This window comes from Hemitrygon akajei, chromosome 20 (genome assembly GCF_048418815.1).
Source record: "Hemitrygon akajei chromosome 20, sHemAka1.3, whole genome shotgun sequence".
Classification (NCBI taxonomy): Eukaryota; Metazoa; Chordata; class Chondrichthyes; order Myliobatiformes; family Dasyatidae; genus Hemitrygon; species Hemitrygon akajei.
This window is the reverse complement of record NC_133143.1, coordinates 3,936,028-3,954,142: the sequence shown is the minus strand read 5'-3', so window position 1 is coordinate 3,954,142 and position 18,115 is coordinate 3,936,028. Positions and strand designations below refer to the sequence as shown.

At 41.9% G+C, this 18,115-nt stretch overlaps 1 protein-coding gene across 1 annotated transcript in view; it reads right to left on the bottom strand.

Annotated features, from left to right (window-relative positions):
* kif15 (kinesin family member 15) overlaps positions 1-18,115 on the bottom strand; it is a 176,819-nt gene that overhangs the window by 109,803 nt on the left and 48,901 nt on the right. Inside the window, exons 7-11 of the mRNA XM_073072971.1 lie at positions 17,911-18,090; positions 17,189-17,398; positions 13,039-13,164; positions 5,083-5,205; positions 2,620-2,743 (exon numbers count right to left, since the gene is read on the bottom strand). Coding sequence (XP_072929072.1) covers positions 2,620-2,743; positions 5,083-5,205; positions 13,039-13,164; positions 17,189-17,398; positions 17,911-18,090 — 763 coding nt within the window. The remainder of the gene's footprint in view (positions 1-2,619; positions 2,744-5,082; positions 5,206-13,038; positions 13,165-17,188; positions 17,399-17,910; positions 18,091-18,115) is intronic.

Here is an 18,115-nt window from a genome sequence, read left to right as displayed (position 1 = left end):
GACAAGTTATGAAAGCTTTCAATTGGAGTAAGGGGAAATATGAGGCTATGGAAGCATAAATTGGGAACAGATGTTCTCAGGGAAATGTATGGCAGAAGGGTGGCAAATGTTCAGGGGATATTTGTGTGGAGTTCTACATTCTAATAAGACAGGGAAAGGATGGTAGGGTACAAAAGCTGTTGTAAATTAAATCTAGTCAAGCAGAAAAGAGCTTATGAAAGGTTAAAAAAAAACTAGGTAATGATAGAGATCTAGAAGATTATAAGGCTAGCAAGGAAGGAGTTTATGAAGGAAATTAGGAGAGCCAGAAGGGGCCATGAGAAGGCCTTGGCTGACAGGCTTAAGGAAAACCCCGAAGGCATTCGACAAGTAGGTGAAGAGCAAGATCAGATGGGAGAGAATACGACCAATCAAGTGCGACAGTGGAAGTGTACGGAACCGGAGGAAATAGCAGAGGTTCTTAATGAATACTTTGCTTCAGTATTCACTATGGAACAGGATATTGGCGATTGTAGGGATGACTTACAGCGGACTGAAAAGCTTGAGCATGTAGATATTAAAGAGGATGTGCTGGAGCTTTTGGAAAGCATCAAGTTGGATAAATCACTGGGACCGGACAAGGTGTTCTCCAGGCGACTGTGGGAGGAGATTGCTGAGCCTCTAGCGATGATCTTTGCATCATCAATGGGGACAGGAGAGGTTCCGGAGAAATGGAAGGTTGCAGATGTTGTTCCCTTATTCAAGAAAGGGAGTAGAGATAGCCCAGGAAATTATAGACCAGCGAGTCTTAGCTCAGTGGTTGGCAAGTTGATGGAGAAGATCCAAAGAGGCAGGATTTATGAACATTTGGAGAGGCATAATATGATTAGGAATAGTCAGCATTGCTTTGTCAAAGGCAAGTTGTGCCTTACGAGCCTGAATGAATTTTTTGAGGATGGGACTAAACACATTGATAAGGGTAGAGCAGTAGATGTAGTGTATGTGGATTTCAGCAAGTCATTTGACAAGGTACGTCATGCAAGGCTTATTGAGAAAATAAGGAGGCATGGGATCCAAGGGGACATTGCTTTGTGGATCCAGAAATGGCTTGCCCACAGAAGGCAAAGAGTGGTTGTAGACGGGTCATAATCTGCATGGAGGGTGGTGACCAGTGGTGTGCCTCAGGGATCTGTTCTGGGATCCTTACTCTTTGTGATTTTTATAAAATGACCTGGATGAGGAAGTGGAGGGATGGGTTAGTAAATTTGCTGATGACACAAAGGTTGGAGGTGTGGATTGTGTGGAGGGCTGTCAGAGGTTACAGCAGGACATCAATAGGATGCAAAACTGGCTGAGAAGTGGCAGATAGAGTTCAACCCAGATAAGTGTGAGGTGGTTCATTTTGGTAGGTCAACTATGATGGCAGAATATAGTATTAATGGTAAGACTCTTGGCAGTGTGGTTGATCAGAGGGATCTTGGGGTCCGAGTCCATAGGACACCCAAAGCTGTTGCGCAGGTTTACTCTGTGGTTAAGAAGGCATACAGTGCATTGGCCTTCATCAATTGTGGGATTGAGTTTAAGAGCCGAGAGGTAATGTACAGCTATATAGGACCCTGATGAGACCCAACCTGGAATACCGTGCTCAGTTTTGGTTGCCTCACTATAGGAAGGTCGTGGAAACCATAGAAATGGTGGAGAGTAGATTTACAAGGATGTTGCTTGGATTGGGGAGCATGCATTATGAGAATAGGCCTTTTTTCCATGGAGCAACAGAGGATGCCAGGTGACCTGATAGAGGTGTACAAGATGATGAGAGGCATTGATCGTGTCGATAGTCAGAGACTTTTTCCCAGGGCTGAAATGACTCGCACGAGAGGGCACAGTTTTAAGGTGCTTGGAAGTACGTACAGAGGAGATGTCAGGAGTAAGTTTTGAGTTTTTTTAAAAAAAGCAGAGAGAGGCGAGTGCGTGGAATGCCTGCCGGCAACAGTGGTGGAGGCGGATACAATAGGGTCTTTTAAGAGACTCCTGGATGTACGTGGAGCTCAAAAAAAAAATAGAGGGCTATGGGTAACCCTTAGGTAATTTCTAAGGTAAGGACATGTTCAGCATAGCTTTGTGGGCTGAAAGCCTGCATTGTGCTGTGGGTTTTCTACGTTTCATATGACTGTTAACATATGCTTTGTTTTTTTACTGACACTTAGCCACTATTATTTTCCAATGAGCATGTTTGCCTGCAGCCCTATCAAAATGCACATCACATACACCTCAAAATTCATTGCTGTTTATAAGAATTACTGCAAGAAGTTTAAGTGGAGTCAAGGAAGAATTTTCTTCACCTTGAGGTGAAATTTAGAATGCGCTAACTACCCAAGGTGGAGGAAGTCGAGAATGTCACATTTAATTAGTGTCAAGGGCCATGAATCAAGTGCTGGTAGATGGGATTAATATAGACTAGTACTTGATCAGTATGAACAGGGAGGACCAAGGAATCCATTTTCCAAGTTGGTGATGGTTGTATTTCAATACTGCATTCCTCAACATTAGCCACACTATCAAATTTGATGATATACTTCTGAGACTAAATTCCAATTACTGTATTTCAAAAAGTCCGAATTCTGAAGTTAGCTGCCTTACCTCTCCTAGCCTCTGCTTCCTGGATTATTTGTCCCTTTGACAGCTCAGAGAGTTGTTCTTTCAACCTCTTGATTTCAGCCTGCAGCTGGTGAACATTGCCTTGAGTATCTTCATTTACTATAGCCTAGAAATGATAAAAAATTAACAGCTTTCTGCAACAATATTTTAGGCTGGTAGCGACACATCAATAATTACAACAAGAACAAGTTTGAACTGTTTTCAATATTCTAAGGATAATTTAGAAAATAGTATTCAAGCATCAATTTCTAGATTAATTTAAATCAAAGACTAAGATGTCAGTTTATTCACAACAGCATAAACCTTATCATGAACTATTTATTTGTTGGGATACAGCCTAGAATAGGCCCTTCCGATCCTTCAAGCCACACCACCCAGCAATCCCTGCATTAATCCTGGCCTAATCATGGGACATTTTACAATGACCAGTTAACCTACTAGCTGGTATGTCTTTGGACTGTGAGAGGAAACTCATACATTCCAGGAGGACAGACTCCCTGCCATTGATAGAAACATAGAAAACCTACAGCACAATACAGGCCCTTCAGCCCACAAAGCTGTGCCAAACATGTCCCTACCTTAGAAACTGCTAGGCTTACCCACAGTCCTCTTTTTCTAAGCTCCACATACCTATCCAAAAGTCTCTTAAAGGACCCTATCATATCCGCTTCCACCATCGTTGCCGGCAGCCCATTCCACGCACTCACCACTCTCTGCGTAAAAAAACTTACCCCTGACGTCTCCTCTGCACCTACTCCCCAGCACCTTAAACCTGTGTCCTCTTGTGGCAACTATTTCAACCCTGGGAAAAAGCCTCTGACTATCCACACGATTAATGCCTCTCATCATCTTATACACCTCTATCAGGTCACCTCTCATCCTCCTTCGCTCCAAGGAGACAAGGCTGAGTTCACTCAACCTATTCTCATAAGGCATGCTCCCCAATCCAGGCAACATCCTTGTAATCTCCTCTGCACCGTTTCTATGGTTTCTACATTCTTCCTGTAGTGAAGCGACGAGAACTGAGCACAGTACCCCAAGTGGGGTCTGACCAGGGTCCTATATAGCTGCGACATTACCTCTCAGCTCCTAAATTCAATTCCACGATTGATGAAGGCCAACACACCGTATGCTTTCGTAACCACAGAGTCAACCTGCACAGCTGCTTTAAGTGTCCTATGGACTCGGACCTCAAGATCCCTCTGATCCTCCACATTGCCAAGAGTCTTACCATTAATACCACATTCTGCAATCATATTTGACCTACCAAAACGAACCACTTCACACTTATCTGGGTTGAACTCCATCTGCCACTTCTCAGCCCAGCTTTGTATTCTATCAATGTCCCGCTGTAACCTCTGACAGCACTCCATACAATCCACAACACCTCCAACCTTTGTCATCAGCAAACTTACTAGCCCATCCCTCCATTTCCTCATTCAGGTCACTTATAAAAAGAATCACAAAGAGTAAGGGTCCCAGAACAGATCCCTGAGGCACACTCCAAACTCCCATGCCCCAAACTGTAATAATGTCACACTAATCACTACGCTACTGTGGCACCCCAGCTACTAATTTTGGAAAAAAAATTACTTCTTGGTCTCTTTTAACACATCATTCTCAAAAGGGATGAGATTTCCCACAATCTAATTTGTGATCTAGTCATTTCATATCAGAAGCTTTTGACTGTATAGCACCAAATATCGCATACAGTATCAAGGTTAGCATCAAAGAGCACTACAACACAAAAACGCTCTTTGGCCCATCAAATCCATGGTGAACTATTATTCTACCTAATCCCATCAACCTGTACCAAGGTAATAGTCCTCTACACGTCTCCCATCAATGTACATATTCAAATTTCTCTTAAATGTTGCAATCAAACTTACAATCACCACTTTTGCTGGCAGTTCGTTCCACAATCTCACTAACCTCCCAGGTCCCCTTAAATATTTCACCTTTTATCCTTAAATTGTGACCTCTAGTTCTAGTTTCACACAACATCAGTGGAAAATGCCTACTTGCATTTACCCTAACTATACACATCAATTTTGTATACCTCCATCAAATCTCCTACACTCCAGGGAATGAAGTCCTAACCTAATCAACATTTTCCTATAACTTATGTCTTCAAGTCCTAACAACACACCTGTAAATTTTCTCTGTAAAGATTAAATAACCAAATGCCACCTCAAACACAGCTTTTCTCTGCAGCTGATTTTAAAGCTAATTACAACACTTTTACTGTTACCCCAAGATAAAAGTGGCTTAAAATCAGGGGGAATTTTTTTGTGTTATTTTACAGTAAATGAACCACAATAGTTTGTCTTCTACACCTCAATTGCAGTACATTTCTTCATAATTGTGAATAATTGCTTGTTCAATATAGTAAGCAGCTAATCAATATTAAGAGATGCATATTAAATTAATCAGACTGAAGCTTACTTTATTTCTGATCAACTTAGCCCTACGAGCAAACTGAAGTGTTGAGAGCGTTTCACCAAAACATTTTGACCCCGGGTGAACATTTGCAATAATGTAGGTCTTTGCATTTCCTCCAAGAGAGTCCTGTAACAGAAATTAATTTATTAATTTGTGTTTTAACAACTGTAAACTAGTAACCAATTTTTCCATGATTTGTCATTTATTCATCAACATTATTATAAGACTATAAGACATAGGAGAATTAGGCCATTCAGCCATTGCATCATGGCGATCTCGGATCCTATTCAACCCCATACACCCGCCCTCTCACCATATTCCTTAATGTCCCGACCAATCAAGAATCTATCAACCTCCACTTTAAATATACCCACGGACTTGGCCACCACTACAGTCAGCGGCAGTGCCTTTCAGATTCTTCATTCTTTGGCTGAAAAAATTCCTCCTTGCTTCTGTTCTAAAAGGTCATCCCTTGGTTTTGAGGCTGTGCCCTCTAATTCTGAATAACTCTACCAGAGGAAACATCCTCTCCACATCTACCATTCAACATTCAGTAGGTTTCAATGAGATCCCCCTGCATTCTTCTGAATTCCAGTGAGAACAGGCCCAAAGCTGCCAAACACTGCTCATAATGTTAACCCCTTAATTCCCAGAATCATCCTTGTGAACCTCCTCTGGACTCTCTCCAATGACAACACATCCTTTCTGAAATAAGGAGCCCAAAACTGTTGATAATACTCCAAGTGCGGCCTGATTAGTGTCTTTTAAAATGTCAGCATCATCTGCTCGTTTTTATATTCTATTCCCCTTGACATAAATGGCAAAATTGTATTTGCATTTGTAGAAACATAGAAAACCTACAGCACAATATAGGCCCTTCGGCCCACAAAGCTGTGCTGAATGTGTTCTTACCTTAGAAATTACCTAGGGTTACCCATAGCCCTCTATTTTTCTAAGCTCCATGTACCTATCTAGGAGTGTCTTAAAAGACCCTATCATATCCGTCTCCACCACCACTGCTGGAAGACCATTTCACACACTTATCCCTGACATCTCCTCTGTACCTGCTTCAAAGCACCTTAAAACTGTGCCCTCTTGTGTTAGCCATTTCAGCCCTGGGAAAAAGCCTCTGACTATCCACACGATCAAAGCCTCTCATCATCTTATACACCTCTATCAGGTCACCTCTCATCCTCCATCACCCCAAGGAGAAAAGGCTGAGTTCACTCAACCTATTCTCATAAGGCTTGCTCCCCAATCCAGGCAACATCCTTGTAAATCTCCTCTGCACCCTTTCTATAGTTTCTACATCCTTCCTGTAGTGAGGTGACCAGTACATGGCAATTCGGAGATAGTCTTTGCAGTCAGCACGGCCACATCCTGGGAGATGCTTCAGTTTGATTAGTTTGAATGTCAGGTCTCAGAGCTTGAGTACCTATTGTAGGTACCATGGTACCTCTACAAGGCTACAGCATCTACGAAGGTATCACCTTCAGCCTAAGGCAAGGCATTCCCAAAAGGAATGGGTGACCACCGGACAGTGGGAGGACAGCAGGAAACCTCAGAGTATCTCACTCCAGAAATGTTTGTGCTGGACAATTGTGGGTGTTTAGGCATTTAAGGAAGCCAGTATGAACTAAGATCACAGTACTATGGGTGCTCAACTGCACAAGGGGAAGGAGCAAGAGTACAAGGGCAACAGTGCCAGGAGACTCAGATGGTAAGCGGAATGAACAGCTACACTCTGGCCACGTTTGTGAATCCGGCATTAGAAAGCCAAATAGCAAAATCAAAGAGCACAACCTCTGAAGCTGCTAACTGCAGATTACTTTTCTGGTGCCATGTGCTGGCAAATAAATGGATATATGCACCCTATCCTCGTTATATGCGGGGGATACGTTCCTTACAGTCCACGCATAAGGTGAATAATTATTTAAATGGAGAAAATAGGGATGTGTTCTGGGGGGCTTCCTAATTATGTTTTATCTGTAATTTATTCACATTTTCATACCAATACAACACAAAAGCAGTACCCCAAGGTAACATTTGTATTATATTTCATCAATTTAAGGTAATATTCAACATAATAAATCATAGAAAGTTAACGCAGTCTTTTCATCCTTACTTATGTAAGTGCGTTTCGGCATACGCTTCCAAAAAAGCCCGGTCTCGTCTGCGTTAAACACCAGCTTTGGTGCGATGCCTGACTCAGCTATCATAGCCCGCAACTGCACAGGACAGCGATCAGCAGCTTCGTGGTCAGCACTAGCTTGCTCACCACGCACGGCTAAGTTGTGAAGCCTGTGACGATTAACAAACTTAGAAAACCATCTCCTACTTGCATTAAAGCTAACAATATCACTTGACACTTCCTCACTAGCCTCTGAATAATGGTAACCATAAATTTCCAAAGTTTTCACACAAAGATGATCGGAACTGAGTGTTGTTTTTTCCTTTGTTTCATGCTCAATGTACAAACTCAATTTTTGTCATAATCCGGTTATGCACTTTGGTAACAATCTTTGAAGACACTTGTGATGAATCAATTACTGCACTTTTTATTTTCTCAGCAGTTTTCTTTATGTTTCTGACCGTGGACTCACCCAGGCCGAGGTGGCATCCCAGAGCTGTGTTGCCTTTAACTGTTTATAATTTACAACTTTTTTTCAAGTGTTAAAGAGGTTCTCTGCTGCGTGGCTGATGGCCCAGGACTTGCACTCTTAATGCACATCCACACGCTGCCAAAACCAATGCGAGACTGGCGGGGGTGAGACTGTGAGGCATGCGCACGTGACTTGTATTGGCGGGAAAGCAGTGCTTCTCGTCCCAACAGCCTCGCATAACTGTGAGTTTTGGATGCATATAAGGAGAAGTTGGTAGAAATAGGTTCAAAGCATAACTGTGAATCCGCATCGTCTGAAGACTCATATAATGAGGATAGGGTGTATGTGGATAGGTCAGATGAATGTGTGGCTAAAGTGATAAGTTGGAGGGTTTTAAACAGCTGGATCGCTGGAAACGTTTCTGAGGAGGTTGAGCAAAGATGCACCTGGACCAGAAGATCAACATCTTTGTGGAAAGGTTTGCTTGTGCCTCTAGTAACAGTTAAACTAATTTGATAAGTGAATGGGATGTAATAGTTGTACAGATGGGGGCATGAAGGGGTACAGTGAAATATAACACAAGACCAAGTCAGTCCAATAAGCAGAGCCAACACATGGGAGGATTGGTAGCCCAAGACACAGCACATCGTTGCCAGAATAAACTGAAGAAAATTCCAAAGTATTACATAAACATTTTTACAAGAGGGCATATTGGGATAGAACAGGACCCTTTATGTACAAAATTGGAGATTGTGCAGGGAGCCAGAGGATACAGTCAATGCTTCTAATTCATCTTCATTAATGAGGAATAATTTGAGGTGAAGCAAGATAGTGAATTTCTATAACAGCTACAGGCCCTCAAGCCCAAGTCGACCATAGCACCCACCGTTCTGCATTTGACCTACGTTCTCTCAGCCCTGCCCCTGCATGTAGTTTCTTAAATATTATTATAACCTGCCTCAGCCATTTACTCTTGGCAAGTCATTCCATGTACCCACCATCCTCTGCATGAAAAAGTTGTCCTTGAAGTCCCTATTAAATCTTATCCATCTCACCCTAAATATATACTCCCCTAGTGTGAGAAAAAGACTGATACCAGCTTCTTTGCTTAGGTCTCTCAAATTTATCAACCTCTAAAGCTACCCCTCATTCTCCAAGTAATAAACACCTAGCTTGGCCAACCTCTTCCTTTAATTCAGGCCCTCTTGTCCTGGCAAAATCCTCAAATCTTTGCATCAGCCTTTCCAGTTTAATCACATCTTTCCAACAACATGGTAATCAAAAGCGTATGTCATTCTTCAAGTGTGGCCTCATGGATAACTAACACAACCACATCGCAATGTCCCAACTCCGATACTCAATGAAGACCGGCAGGCCAAATGCCTTTTACACCACATATCTGAGATGCTAATTTCAAAGAACTATGCACTTGTATTACTAGATTCTCCCCCCCTCCACAGTTCTAATACACTCCCTAGTGCCTTATCATTCCTAGTATAAGTCTTATGCTAGTTTGATTTTCCAAAATGCATCACTTTTCATAGTGTTGAAATCTAGTTGCAAATCCTCAGCCAATTTCTCTAACTCAAGATCTCCCTGCAGACTTATGAAACTTCACTGTCAACATCACACCTAAAATTTGCTAATCAAACCTTGTGCATTCACATCCAAATCATTTATATAAACAATGAATAGCAAGGGTCCTAAAACCAATCCCTGCAGCGTACCACTACTCACTGGTCTCCAAATACCACTCCCTGCTTCCCACCTCTGAGCCAATTTCACCGGATTCCATAGGACCTATCCTTCCAGACCAGCATGCCTTTTGGTAGCTTGACAAAGACCTTGCTAAAGTCTAATTGGACAACATTCACTGCCCAACCTTCAACTATTTAGCCATCTCGTAACAGTCTAGAAGATTTGCCAAACATAGTCAAGCAGACTGTTCTAATCTGACCCTCAATTCCCTCCAGTCTCTTCCTCACCACTGATGTCATGCAACTCCCTGGCTTATGCTTACCACTCTTCTTAAATACAAGAACATTGACCAAAACTTCCAGTCTTCAGGAACTACACCACCAGCTAATAATGAAACAAGTTATCTTGTCAAGGGCCTCTGAATTTCCTCTCTAATTCCCCCAAATTAGCCCTGTACCAGTTTAGATCCCTGTGGATCTGTTCTCAATATATTAACTTAGGGAAGTTAACACTCTGGATAAGCCAGTCAACACCAGGGAAATTAAAATCTCCCACTAATGCAACTCAATTATTCTTACAACTGTGGGCAATTTCTCTACAAGCCTGCTTCTCAAGTTCCCACTGACTTTGGGGGTGGGGAGGCAGTGTTATAATACAGCCTTTCTCACTGCTAAGTCCTACCCATATGGGCTCACTAGATGATCCCCCAAGAATATCATCTCAAAGAACTGCTGTACTCACTTATCAAAAAGGAAAATCCCTCATGTACCTCTGTCACACCTGGCGCACTTGCATCCTGGAATACTGAGCTGCTAGTTCTGCCCTTCTTTCAGCCATGTTTCTTTTATGGTTATAACATCCCAGTCCTCAGAGCTCATCTACATTCTAAATTCATCTGGTTTACCTGTTAAACTTCATGCACTGAAATAAAAGCAGTTTAATTGAATATTTCTTTCCCTGCCTTTATTGTGCCCGGTAGCTATCCCAATTACTAAACTTGCTCTTGCTGGCTACTACTTTATCTCACGACTAGCTCCTGCTCCAATCCCACACCCCTGCCAATCTAGATTACACGTTACTAATGGGTGGGGGAGGCTTGTCACTTTGCTGCTGCTTGTGCATGAGAGTGGGAGTGGGAATAGGGGGCCTTTGGGTTCTAACATTTTAACTGGCATTCTTTGGGGCAATCTTCTGTTTGCATGGATGTCTGCAAAGAACAAGAATTTTGGGATGTATATTGCATACATTTCTCTGATATCAAATGAAACTATTGAAACATGACTTACTCACAGCATGTCAGATATAGTGGTCAGACCCAAAGACTTCTCAATACACAGGATGAACTGAACTGCTGATTTGGAAAAGGCAGAAGGTGGAGGTGTGTGTTTCATGTTAAACTCTGTGGAACTCTGAATGCTGGTTTTGTCAAACTCATGTGCCCAACTTTGAAAACCCAGTGATCAAATGTTCTATATATTAAGGAAGTGCTCATCCGTGATCCTGATGAGTTTACATACCACTGCAGCCAACCGCGTGAGACCGTCACCAAACAAGGAACAGTCATCCCTACATATTTGATATCATAGTCAAGGGATTTCAGCCAGGCTTGAAGAGATCCCTTTTCAGTTAGCATCAGCATATAACCTGTAGCACTAGAGGCCCCAACACAGACCAGTTATACTAAGGTAAGGAACGCCTACACTTCCATGCCCAGACCACATTTTGGGAAGACTGACTACTTGGCTGTCCTTCACCTACCTGCAACTGACAGAAGCTAAAGGCTCCAGAGAATAGGACAACAATGAGGTGGTCACAATGAGTATGTCCCCACAAAATCATGCTGTCCTCACTAATCATAAGCCCTGGATGAAACAGGAGAACTACAATCTGCTGAGGGTTAGATCAGTGGCATTCAAGACTGGTGACCAAGAAAGTTACAAGAGGTCCAAGGGTGATTTCCAGAAAGCAATCTCACATGTGAAGTGGCAATTCTGGACTAAACCTGAATCATCGAAGAATGCTTGAATACTATCACCTCTGATAAAGTGCAAGCATCCTCAGGGGGATGAACCCATGAAAAGTAACTGGCCTAGATGTGGTACCTGGCCATGCACCAAAGACCTGTACTGATCAATTTGCTGTAATGTTCACTGAGATCTATCAACCACTCACTTAGGTAGTCTGACGTGCACACCTACTTCAAGCAGGCTTCCATTAACCGGTGCCTAAGGTGGTGGTTACCTGCCTCAATGACCATCACCCGGTAGCACTTACATCCACAGAGATGAAATGTTTTGAGATGTCGGTGGTGAAACATAACAAGCCCTGCCTGAGAAGTGACTTGCAGCTACTTTAATTTGCCTACCAGAGCAGTAGCTCCACAACAGATGCCAGCTTATTGGCCCTTCACTCAGCCTTGGAACACCTGGAGAGCAAAAGGTGTATATATCAAGATGTTCTTGATCAACTGCAGCTCTATATTCAATACTATCCTCCTCTCAAAACTAATAAGCTTCAAGACCTTGGCCTCATTATGTCCTTGTGCATTTGGATCCTCGATTTCCTTACTTGCTGACCCCAGACAGTTCAGATTGGCAACAATATCTCCTCCACAATTTCCGTCAGCACAGGTACAACACAAGGCTGTGTGCATAGCCCCCTGCTTTACTCACTTTATACTTATGACTGTGTAGCTAAACATAACTCCAATGCCATATTTAAGTTTGCTGATGACACGATCATAAGCAGAATCAAAGATGGTGACCGATTAAGCATATAGGAGAAGAATGAAAATATGGCTGAGTGATGCCACAACAACCTCTCACTCAATGTCAGCAAGACTAAGAACTGATTATTGCCTTCAGGAGGAGGAAAACAGAAGTCTGTGAATCTGTCCTCATAGGTGGAGAGAGGTGTAGAGGGTTAGTAACTTTAAATTCCTTGGTGTTATCATTTCAAAGGACCTGTCCAGGACCCAGCATGTGCATGCAAGTGGAATTATGAAGAAAGTACAATAGCCTCTCTACTGCTTAGGAGTTTGCAAAGATTTGGCATGACATCTAAAACTTCAACAAACTTCTACAGATGTGTGATAGAAACTATATTGACCTGATGCATCACATCCTGGGTATGGAAACACCAATACCCTTGCACGGAAAATCCTACAAAAAGTAGTGGATACAGCACAGTCCATCATGGGTAAAGCCCTGCTCACCATCTACATGGTGTGCTGTAGCAGAAAACAGCCTCCATCAGGGACCCCCACCACCCAGATCATGTTCTCATTGCGCTGCAGCCTTTAGGGAAAAGGTTCAGGAGCCTGAGGACTCACCCCACCAGCTTCAGGAACTACCTCTCAATTACAGGTTCTTGAACTAAGGGGATAACTTCACAACTTCTCTTGCCCCATCACCAATAGACTCACTTTAAAGGACTCTTCACTTCATTCTCTCGATATTTATTGGCTATTTCTTTATTATTACATCTTCCTTTTATATTTAAACAGTTTGTTGCCTTTTGCACATTGGTTGTGCTCCTAGTTGGTGCAGTCTTATGGTTATTAGATTTATTGAGTATGCCCACAAGAAAGTAAATCACAGTGTAAAAGGTGACATATATACTTTGATAATTTACTGTGAACTTTGAAATATCTAATTACCTTTAACAAGAAAGTCAGCTTAGAATCTCTGTAGGCAATATGCCGACTTTTGCCATTTGTCACATCAACAAGTCCCATGATAACATTTCCCAGACAACTCAGTGATCGGTTTATACTGCTCGCCTCCTAAGAAAAACATGGAGGAAAAAATTATTACAAGACAAGCTCCGAATAGTTCAAATAAGGACATAACAAAATCAGATAGGTAGCCTCCATAACTCCCTCGAGTTTAACCAAATAAATATGATCAGATATTGGTCGCAGCTTCATCTTCCTGCCAGAGATTTCAGCTTTGAGACTGCTTTTATTTCTGAAGTCAAGAATTCCAAAGATTCACCAATCAGAGATGAACTCCTTCTTGGCAACAGAAATGCTGTACGGGTTCAGTGAAAAGCTTGTCCTGTATACTGTTCATACAGATCCATTTGTTACAACAGCAGAACACACATATAACTGTTACAGGGTGCAGTGCAGGTTGGAAATAAGGTGCAAGATCACAAAGTTGTGAGGTCAAGAGTCCATTTATTGTACTAGATAATCATTTAATAGTCTTAAGCCTGACTGTGTGTGCTTTCTGTTGTATTGGAGAGAGGTAAAGAAAGAATGCCCAGGAGTGGGAGGGGTCTTTGATTATGCCGACTGCAACACTGAGGGAGCTTAGAAGTGTAGACAGTCCATGGACGGTAGGCTGGTTTCCATCATGTGCTGTGCTATGTCCACAACTCTGAAGTTTCTTCTTGTCATGGACAGAACAGTTGCCATACCAAGCTTACATCCAGATGCTTTTGATGGTGCTTAAGAATCGGTAAGGATCAACAGAGACATGCCAAATTTCTTTAGTCCCCTGAGAAATTTCAGCACTGGTGAACATTTTGAGGCATGAAATCTACACGATTAAACCAGAACAGGAGACATTGTTCACTTCTAGGAATCTGAAACTCCCAGACTCAGCACTATAGATGTAGATAGCATGTGCACCACTACCCTTCCTGAGGTGACTGAAGATTTTATATTTGAATGCATACAGCATACAGAATAAGGTAGGTGAACTTGTAGTGCAATTACAGATTGGCAGGCTAAAAAAAATCATAGTTGGGAGCTTAACATTCAAGATACACAAAGGACAGGCAGGTAGCACTGGACAACAAATTTTCCCCCAAAAGTTTTGCCTCCTCAGAATTTTTTTTGTTTATGAGACTGCTTGAAGCTGAACACAAATACAATCTCATACTTCTTATTTCATGTAGGAATTTGGAGAAACAAGAAATGAACTTTTATTGAATATATCAGAATCAGGTTCATCATCACCGGCATGTGACGTGAAATTTGTTAACAGCAGCAGCAGTTCAATGCAATACATAATCTAGCAGAGAGAAAAAATAAAACAATAATAATAATAAATCAATTATGTACATTGAATAGATTTTAAAAATGTGCAAAAACAGAAATACTGTATATTAAAAAAAAAAGAGGTGATGTCCAAAGATTCAATGCCCATTTAGGAATCAGATGGCAGAGGGGATGAAGCTGTTCCTGAATCGCTGAGTGTGTGCCTTCAGGCTTCTGTATTTCCTACCTGATGGTAACAGTGAGAAAAGGGCGTGCCCTGGGTGCTGGAGGTCCTTAATAATGGATGCTGCCTTTCTGAGACATTGCTCATTGAAGATGTCCTAGGTACTTTGTAAGCTGGTGCCCAAGACAGAGCTGGCTAGACTTACAACCTTCTGCAGCTTCCTTTGGTCCTGTGCAGTAGCCTCTCCAAACTAGACAGTGATGCAGCCTGTCAGAATGCTCTCCACTGTACAACTATAGAAGTTTTTCAGTGTATTTGTTGACATGCCAAATCTCTTCAAACTCCTAATAAAGTATAGCTGCTGTCTTGCCTTCTTTATAACTACATCGATATGTTGGGACCAGGTTAGATCCTCAGAGATCTTGACACCCAGGAACATGAAACTGCTCACTCTCTCCACTTCTGAGCCCTCTATAAGGATCGGTATGTGTTCCTTCACTTTACCCTTCCTGAAGTCCACAATCAGCTTTCGTCTTACTGATATTGACTGCCAGGTTGTTGCTGTGGCACCATTCCACTAGTTGGCATATCTCACTCCTGTACGCCCTCTCATCACCACCTGAGATTCTACCAACAAATGGCTGTATTGTCAGCAAATTTATAGATGGTATTTGAGTTATGCCGAGCCACACAGTCACATGTATATAGAGAGTAGATCAGTGGGCTGAGCACACACCCGAGGTGCACCAGTGTTGATCGTCAACGAGGAGATGTTATCACTAATCCGCACAGACTGTGGTCTCCAGTTAGGAAGTCGAGGATCCAGTTGCAGAGGGAGGTACAGAGGCCCAGGTTCTGCAACTTCTCAACCAGGATTGTGGGAGTGATGGAATGCTGAGCCGATGAACAGCATCCTCACATAGGTGTTGTGTTGTCCAGGTGGTCTAAAGCTGTGTGGAGAGCCATTGAGATTGTGTCTGCCGTTGACCTATTATGGTGATAGGCAGATTGCAATGGGTCCAGGTCCTTGCTGAGGCATGAGGTCAGTCTAGTCATGACCAACCTCTCAAAGCATCTCATCACTGTCAACGTGAGTGCTACCGGGCGATAGTCATTAAGGCAGCCCACATTTGTGTTAAATTGCATAACGGTGCAAACTGCTTTGCAATAGTTCAACTAAGCTAAAGATATTTTGTTAATGAATTTCATTTGTACTCATTTGGTTCATGCTTAAGTGAACAACAATAATCAGCCAGTCAAAAGGCAATTCTGGATTGGCCGTTGTGTAATGAACCAGATTTGATTAGGAGCAGGTGATCATAATCTGATAGAATTCATCTGGAGTTTGAAAAGGCGAGCAAAAACCAAATGTATCAGTATAACAGAGGAGTAAAGAAAATTACAGAAGCATGAAAGAGAAGCTGGCCATAGTTCATTAGAAGGGGACACTAGCAAGGAGAATGGCAGAACAGCAATGGCTAGAGTTTCTGGGAGCAGTTTGGCAGGTGCAGGATAGATTCAGCCCAAAGATGAAGTATTCTAAAGGGAGGGTAATGCAACCGTGGCTGACAAGGGAGTCAAAGACAGTATAAAAGATCTTTGTGCCCCTCTCGCCACCAGCAAGGTCTCAGAGGATTAGAGAGTAGCTAGTGTTGCTTCTTTGCTCAAACAGTGAAACAGAGATTCATAGCAACTTGGCCATTTGGATCAGAATCTACCTCGCTGTAAAAGACAAAGGATAATGGTCATTGGGAAGTTATTCTGACTGGAGATCCATGGCTCCTGATAATCTATGGGGATCTGGAAGATTCATAGTGGGACATCTGTTCTCTGTCATATACATATGCACATAATGGCTTTGATGAAAATGTGAATGGGTGGGCCAGCAAACTTACTGGCAACATTGTGGGTAGTGTGGAAGTTTGCCAAAGGATTCAGTGAGATACAAATGAGTGGAAAAATCGCAGATGAAATTGAATCCAATCAAATATCAGCCGTTGCACTCTGGGAGATCAAATGCTAAAGGAAAATACACAGTTAATGGTAGGTTGAAAAAGAGTGGTGCATGATATGCTTGCCTTTATTGATCAAGACATTGTGTTTAAGAGTCCATAAGAGATATGGCAGCTTTATAAAACTCTGGTTAGGCCACATATGGAGTGTTGCATTCAACTCTGGTCATCATTATTAAGGATGTGGAAACTTTGAAGAGGGTTTAATAGAAAAGGCTTACCAGGATGCTGCCTGGATTAAGGAGGCATGTGGTACAAGAAGTAGAAGTTCATAAAATTATGAGGCATACTGTAGATAGCGGAGATCAAATTGTGCAGTAATAGAGGGCATGCATTTAAGGTACGGAGGCAAGTGCCGGCAGATACAATAGATGCATTTAAGAGGCTAATGAATATGCAGGGCAGGAGGGACATGGACCAGGGCAGTAGGTGCCATTGGCTCACATTAGATAGGATCACATCAACAAAATCTCAATAATTGAAAAAATTCTTTAGCAAAAGTGAAAAACAAAGAACTTCTAATGCACAATTAGCTATTGTGGCTGCACATTTTTTTATTTCTTAAAAACTGCAATTATACAGATATTTATTGATTTCTCAATTGCAGACACCAAACTGTCATTACCTTTAATCGCAGCCCTTCAGCTTGTGTATCTTTCTGTCGTTCTGATCCTGCTAAATCAACGAGGTTTAGCCGTGACATTCGAATGCTAACCAGAGAGTTAATCTTTTCCTTCGACTCTATAGCAAGTGTAAAGACAGCGTGGGATCGTGATGACTCTCGATTCATTGAAGTAGATGCTACACTTCGATTTCGCCATCCCACAGACAACACCTGTTGAGAATTTTAAATGTTTTATTTCTTTCCCACACCACTATCCACCACCCCCATAATTTTCTTCTTATCTGGGCACTTGTTTTGACTTACTGTATCCTTGTTAGTAATTTGTGGGTTGCAAATAGGTCAATTAACTTTAATGCCATTTTAGTTAATCCAATTTGTATGGAATAGTCAAATTTGAGCTGAAAGGACCCAAGCATTTCAAGAACTGTTGAGAAACGCTCAAATAACAATGGACTGATGTCAAAACAAAATTTTTAAAAAATGTGAATGAGAACATTAATTTTGTTGCACATTTCACTATAGAGGTTGGTATATTAAAATTGATTGGATATTTCACAATAATCCCCTTTTGAACAGAAAATGTTCACAATATAAAACCCTCTTCAGCACATGACCTGGCCTATATTATGAAACACAGCAGAAGGATTTGCTACAGTATATGAAAACTGTTGAAACAAATAGTTTCTTGCTTACAACATGCAGGGTAAATGACACTAAATTACCTGATAGGCTTCAGCTGCTGATGTAACAACCTGTTCAATCACTCCTTCTAAAAAAACTCCAGTTTTTATGCTTTCTCGAAGAAACAGACCAGATGAAGCAGCGTCTAAAAGGTCAAATATTTGCTCGTTGTATATCTCGATGAAGGAGCACTTGCACAGAAAGCTTCTTGTTCCTCCACCCTGTTAAACAGATATACTTCAAATG